At 42.8% G+C, this 6,816-nt stretch overlaps 1 protein-coding gene across 1 annotated transcript; it reads right to left on the reverse strand.

Moving 5' to 3' along the window:
• Positions 1 to 549: 549 nt before the first annotated feature.
• LOC127575660 (serine/arginine repetitive matrix protein 1-like) lies at positions 550 to 6,516 on the reverse strand. The gene is made up of 2 exons (XM_052025548.1): positions 5,911 to 6,516; positions 550 to 981 (listed from the first exon to the last, which is right to left on the reverse strand). The coding sequence occupies exons 1-2, from the start codon at positions 6,514 to 6,516 to the stop codon at positions 916 to 918; spliced, it is 672 nt and encodes a 223-aa protein (XP_051881508.1). The 3' UTR covers positions 550 to 915.
• Between the last annotated feature and the right edge of the window lie 300 nt (positions 6,517 to 6,816).

The raw sequence follows: 6,816 nt of genomic DNA on the forward strand, positions 1-6,816 counted from the left end.
CCAAGGAACTCCGAGACTGTAAGTTCGTTTTCGTTTGCAGGGGCACACCATGGGCACCGTTACAACGACCATCTGAGGGGCTGTTCCAGGTTGTCAGAAATAATGGGTCCACCTTTATTTTGGACATTGGGGGCAAGGAGGAAGTTTTCACAACAGACCGCCTCAAATCAGCCCATTTGGACCTACAACAACCGGTCGAGGTCCCGACACTGTGACGCAGAGGCCGACCACCCAAGGAACGGCTAGCGCAGCCTGTGAACTTTGGGGACCGTATCGCTGGTTCTGGGCGGGGGGTGGGGGGGGGGGTTGTGTAGCGACTCACCGTCAGAGCAAGTGAACCGGCTCGGCGATCGGGGCGTGTGTCGTCGCAATGGTGAGGCCTAAGATGGCGCTGGGCCTTCGTCTTCCCCGAGCGACGGGGGAGAACCTGCGCGCGCGAGAAGCTGATGACATAGCGCGTACATCATTTCCGAGTTCGGAGGGCGGGAACCGCGCTCCTTAAAAGGCCTGTGGAAGGCACAAAAATAAATCAGTCTTGTTCAACAGATCACAGGCTCACGTCTTTATTTTCGCATCACAGTAGCAGCCGCTACACATTAACTTTTTGCCATTCCCTGCATTCAGTGAGGCAGATCTGACATTGCACCAGCCATCTCTGTGGGCATCCACATCAGTCTCCTCATAAAAGTCTTCTGATCACAGTCCTTGTTTGAGTCCTTGCCAGAATGGATCACAAGCATCCCCATTGAGTCCCCATGCCTTGCTACTTATGCCTCAGACCTGGCTGCATCCCACAGGTGTGTGCTGTTTCTTCTTGTGACATACCTCCATTTCAGGTTACTTGTGCCTTGAGATAAATATAAGTTTTCTTCTTCACTTCTTGTTCATCTGTGTGTTCTCACTGCAGTAGTTTCTTCACTTTTGTTTCCTCTTCTGCCATTTCCTGTCTTCTGGAGGTGGGGGGTGGGAGGGTCGAATCTCCTAATAATAGTAAGATAAGATCTTTATTAGTCACATGTACATCGAAACACACAATGAAATGCATCATTTTGCGTAGAGTGTTCTGGAGCAGCCTGCAAGTGTTGCCACGTTTCTGGCGCCAACATAGCATGCCCACAACTTCCTGACCCATACATCTTTGGAATGTGGGAGGAAACCGGAGCAGCCAGAGGAAACCTATGCAGACACAGGGAGAATGTACAAACTCCTTACGGACAGTGGCCGGATTTGAACGCAGGTTGCTGGCGCTGTAAAGCGTTACATTAACCGCTACACTACAGTGCCTGCCTCCTACCCTTAAAAGAATATAGTCGCACATATAAACAGCAACCAAGCAGCTACTTCTATGGAAATAGAACAGCAAACATGCTGATAAGAGTGTATATGTTTGATAAATACAAAGGTGATGAATTAATGAGAAATGAAACATTTTTGATGGGCATACCTGGCAGATTTCAAACTATGGAAAACAAATAAAACTGCAGATGCTGGAATCTGAAACAAAAACAGAAATGTAGGAAAATTTTAAACTACCTCACTTCTTGATAAATCTTATGCCTGAGGAGGACATCTATTCCAACCTGGAGAGGAACTCTGTGTAGGATATAGTGATCATCCGGTGATTAAGTTACTAAACAAGTAACCTAGAGGTTTATGCTAACAATCCAGAGATGTGATTCCAAACCCCACCATGTGAAACCCCACCAAATTCAGTTAATTATCTGAAATTTAAAACAACAACAAATAGACACAAGAATAATGAAAATAAAGCTAACTACTTGTCATAAATCTCCATCTATTTTACTCATATCCTTCTGGAGATAAAATAGAAAAACATAGAAAATCTGCCATCCTTAGCCGGTCTGTCCTCACTGTGACTGCAGATCCATAATGATGTGGTTCACTCTTAACAGCCTCCAAAATGGACATTCAGCAGTAACCTAGACATCAAATTTGGACAGAGGAAAGTAGTGCCCAGTGTTGCTTTGCGGGATCCTCTTCACAAACATCTGGGGACTGGTGTCTAAATTTGGAAGACCTATTCCATAGACAGATCAAGAAATAGCCTAACAAAATCATATATTATGCACAATGTGCCATACTCCTCCATCATAATCTGTGGGTACATCTTATCCTGTTGGCAGAACAGACCCACAAAGGGACCAACTATGTAAATGCTGTGGCTACAACTACAAGAGTGGGTATTTTGTGGGGAGTGACTCATCTCCTGACATCCACCATCTGCAAAGCACAAACCAAAAATGTGATGGAATAATAGATGAAGTCTGTTCCCCTCGAATATAGAATTTGGGTAACTTCAATGGACAAAGGTGCTTGTGAAGTATCTGAGGTTGTAAGCCATATACGTCAGTTAAGGAAAAAGCAAGCAATTTAAATATTGGCTCATTAAATAGCACAATTTTAGAGGAAATCCGGTTGGTAAAACCTGGTTGTTCTTTGACTAAATAAAAACTGTTGTTTTTCAGACTAGTGAAGTTGAAATTCTCCCTGCAGATGAATTTTATTTTGTTTGTTTTATTGTGGCTTCTGTTAATTTGGGTACGTTTATGCAGAAAAAAGTGCTGAATAGAGCAAAGATCCTGCCAAAAATGAGATTAGTTTGCTGAAGGACATGAAGATACTTAGAAATGTGGGCAAAACTCTGGGTTAATGCAATTTTCAACAGCACACCAATATCCCATGCAGGTCAGTGGGTTAATTGGCCATTGTAAATTGCCCCAAGCATGTAGATGTCAGAGCATTCAGGGGTTGTTGATGGGAATCTGAGGAGAATAGGCTAAGGAAGGATTAGTGTAAAAAATGGATGCCTGATGATCGGTGACTTGGTAGGCTGAAGGGCCAGCTTCCGTGCTGTATTGCTCCGTGACTCAATGATTTTTGTTTGGAACTGCCTAAACAGATTTCTAACCCATTATTGCAGGACTCTTGAGTAGTCCTAGGACCTGATCAGATACTAGTTATTGTAAGCACAAAGCTAAATATGGAATTTTCAGACTGCTTATAGGAACGATGTGAATTAGAGCACATGAGAGAAATTCTGACATGTAGCATTTTAGTTCGACAAAATGCAAAAAAAAAGCAGATGGAGTAATTGTAAAAAGTGTATTTTCGGATCATTTTCTTCTTAGTATACTTGGATAAGAATATGAAAATTGAGGTTGTGGAGCAGGTGTAATTTGAAAACACCTGGTCTTTCATTTTCAGTTAGAATTAACTGCATTTTTTTGGATCCATTTTGCTTAATTTGCTTTTCAGTAATAGGCAGGAGCAAACATTTAGTTAGAGAAAGATAGTAAAATGGTAAAGCTTTTCAACTGCCTTCATACACTGTCATGTGGCAGCCTTGTGTTAACATATTACTGTTAGAGATTAATTTCTGCTTGATGTTTCAATTATAATACTGTTGCTAAATACTAAAAGGATCAAAAGTCTTATTGAAATGTAATGATGTTTAGGTAAGAATTCATAGAAAAAAGAATCAACAATGTCAAGTACTAGTAATTTACTGAAAATATATTTATAACTGAATGTACTCTGATCCAGACAACATTTCTATGAAAAATTATCTTACAGACAATACCAAGTTCTATTTACAGTATATAGTTATGCCAACTTAAATAGGAATATGATGAACAAGATTTGACAAAAATTGACAATGATATCAGCAGAAAAAGATATTAGGAGAGATGGCAAGATTTAGTAATATATTTTGAGGAGCATCTCAGAAGCAAAGAGGCGTTGAGATTTAGGGAGAGAATTCCAGAGTTTTGGATCAACACAAAGGTGTAGATCATTGGTGGTGTGATTAAAAATTGAAAATGCACAATAAATCAGAATGGAAGTCTTGTGGAGCTCAATGAAGTCCCAGAAATTGGGGATTGTGAAACCATGAAAAACAATGATAAAGATTTTAATTTGAGTCACTGTTGGAATAGCAGACAATACACATGAGCTTGGTATTAGTTCTCACTGGCACTGATTTCTGTGTAACAGAAGTTCATAAAATATTTTTATTATTTACATAAAACTACACTGGATTCATAGCATGAAAACAGGCCTTTTCTCACAATGAATTCCAGTGCTTTGCTTACTTAAGTGGTTTTATTGCCTGTGTCAATATATGATTCTTGTATCGATACTCTGATACCGTACATCTTTATTTTGCAGGTTTGATGTGGTTTCCTACCAAGATGTATCATCAAAATAGACATTTGATAGCAATTCCAAATCCATTCTACAAATTCATAATATTTTCTTTTATTTTGTTGTGATTTTCCTCATTACCCCCTGAAAATGGCATCATCACCTTCAAATGTTGAAACCAGAGTCCAAGATTATTTATATAAATTGTGAACAGAGATTCTACTATGAACTAATGTGGAATATCACTTACTAACTTTGGTAAATCTGACTAACTAGCTTTAAGCCCTATTCTGTTTCCTGTTGTTTCAGATGGCAATCTTTTTACTACATGTTCCCTGATTCCATGTGCTTAGTCATGAGTTTCCTATATGGCAACTTCTTGAAGTCTTTCTGAAAATCCATCTAGTGTTTTATTCTTGTCAATTCTACAATTCTTCAAAGAGTTCAACAAGTTGATATTTAAGTAGATATTCCAATTTCATTTCTGACACTGTTTCCGTATTATAACATGTCATATTGCCCCATTCAAAAAAAGCTCAATTTCATTGCTGTGCTTTTTATTTTATAGTTATTACACATTGGGATCAAAAAGGGCAAATATATTATATTCAACTGATATCAAACATGAAAAACAGTCAATATTGTTGTCCACTAACAGACATCTAAAAGTAGCGGGTAAGAAATATCACCAAGGATTAATCAATGGCATTGGAATTCTACAAATCTTAATCTATTTTCAAACTGGTGAATTATTTTTCAGTGTAACGATAATTAAACTCAAAATCTAAAGAATTAATAATTTGGGCACCTGATTAACAGGAAACCATATGCATTTAATGATTTCCTAAGTAATCTATGACATCTTTAAGCTTAATTTTGGTCAAATGTTGGTATGTCTAAAATATATAAACAGTGTCTTTGAGAGATATGCGTAAATTGTAATAATTTGCAAGTTTCAAAAACTCCTGAGATTGATGACCTTGGACTACTGTCAATTCTCCTCTACCACTACAATTATTATACTCTCCATGTATTTCATTGTCTAGATTTAGATTCCTGCTTACATTCGTTTTGTTTAAAAGTATACTTAATAGGGTTACAGTCCCTTCTTACTGTCCCTGTAGAAGAACTGAGACTTGCAAATTTATTTTTGTTTGTTATTAGCACAGGGACAACCAATTTTCTTATTTCAGTGAAAATGCAAGTTATGCCTTCGCTCTGACACGTGGTTCTTACTTCTCTGTATGATTTAAATGAAAACGAAAACTTAAAAAAGAGCACAAAATGAACACAAGTCAATTTATTTCAATTGAATCGGGTTCACCAACAGTTTCTTTGATAATCATAAACAGCTAATCCATGTTAAATAACCTTCACCCAACACGCAATCATATTGTTTCAAAGAAAGAAAATGCATACAATCCAACTCAAGCCAAACTTAATTTGCAGCTGTTTGCACTGCAGAGTGGGTGCTGCTTGCATGCACGCAGGCATTTTTTTTGCAGGGTTGCCGTGGCAGCGGCTCTGATTGACACAGGCGCGCATGCTAATGAGCCTGTGTGTAGTATATTTACGTTGGGCCGGGAACCGCCCTTCATTCACCCACATGGTGCTGCGTTCGCGCCACTTTCGAGAAATTGCAGCAGTTCAACTGTCTGCGCTCCCTCCAGGGAGGAGAGATTTTTTTAGTCATTTTTTTTATAAAAGAGGAAAATGCACCCGAGTGTAGCGTGAATGGGGACTCACCGGTGTGCTCGTCGGTGGACACAGCTGATATTTGTCCGGGAGAGAGGGAGCGCTACTGGACGCGGGTCGGGGCTGAGCCAGAGGCCGCCGCTCCGATCGGCACCGGGCACCGTGTGTGAGTGACGCTGGGCCGGATAGCGGTGGTGCTCGCTTCCTCCTCCTTCCCCCCACCACCCCCCCCCCCCCCCGCCGTCTCTCTCTCCGGGGGTGTAACGACTCTCTGTCTGAGGGGGGAGGAGGGGTTCTCTCCGCTTGTTGCCTCTTTCTGCCTCCTCGGTCTGGGCTGTGGCCTATTCCGCGGGGTTTTGTGCGCCGGGCTGTTGGGAAGTTAAAGCCTTGTCTGTTGCCCGCCGCTGCCTCCCGCACCGAGCTGGCGTGGTGGGGCCGCGCCGCCTGCGGGCGCACGGAGCGGGGACGGGATGATCCCCTACATTTTCCCCACCCGTCTCCCTCACCGTTCTCCACACCCCTCACCCCCCGCTGGGTCCAACCTCCCTGCCGGGTGGGGGGGGGGGGGGAGACGGGTGGGCGGGCGTGCCTCCCATCCCCGAAACCTCCGCCCCGTTTTTTAGGCCTTATTAAAAGTTGGTCAGAACAAAGCCACATGTTGTAGGCTGAGGCCTGGCGTTGGGAGTGGTGGCGGCGGTGGCCGTGAGATGCCGCGCCCCCCCCCCCCCCCCGCCCCCCCCGCCCGCTCGCCGTTGCCGCCCGGGGCTCACGGTCGCGTGCGGTCGGTTTCAAAAATAAACGGCTGCGGCGCGTGGTTTGGGGGGGGTCCCATTCTGTGGGAGCGTCCCCACCCCCTCTGTTTTGGGGTTCGGATCGGGGGCTCGGCCGCCGGTTGTTTTATTTTTCTGTTGTGTGAGGGGGGGTCGGTTTATTTTGTGGGGGGGGGGCTCTGGCCTC

This window comes from Pristis pectinata, chromosome 11, assembly GCF_009764475.1.
Source record: "Pristis pectinata isolate sPriPec2 chromosome 11, sPriPec2.1.pri, whole genome shotgun sequence".
Lineage (NCBI taxonomy): Eukaryota > Metazoa > Chordata > Chondrichthyes > Rhinopristiformes > Pristidae > Pristis > Pristis pectinata.

Bases quoted from the DNA above. Each gene is read 5' to 3' on its own strand.
- LOC127575660 (XM_052025548.1), bottom strand. From the start codon at position 6,516: ATGTGGCTTTGTTCTGACCAACTTTTAATAAGGCCTAAAAAACGGGGC. The intron at 982-5,910 runs GTGAGTCCCCAT...TACTATTATTAG, and splicing joins GTCCACCGACGAGCACACCG to GAGATTCGACCCTCCCACCC.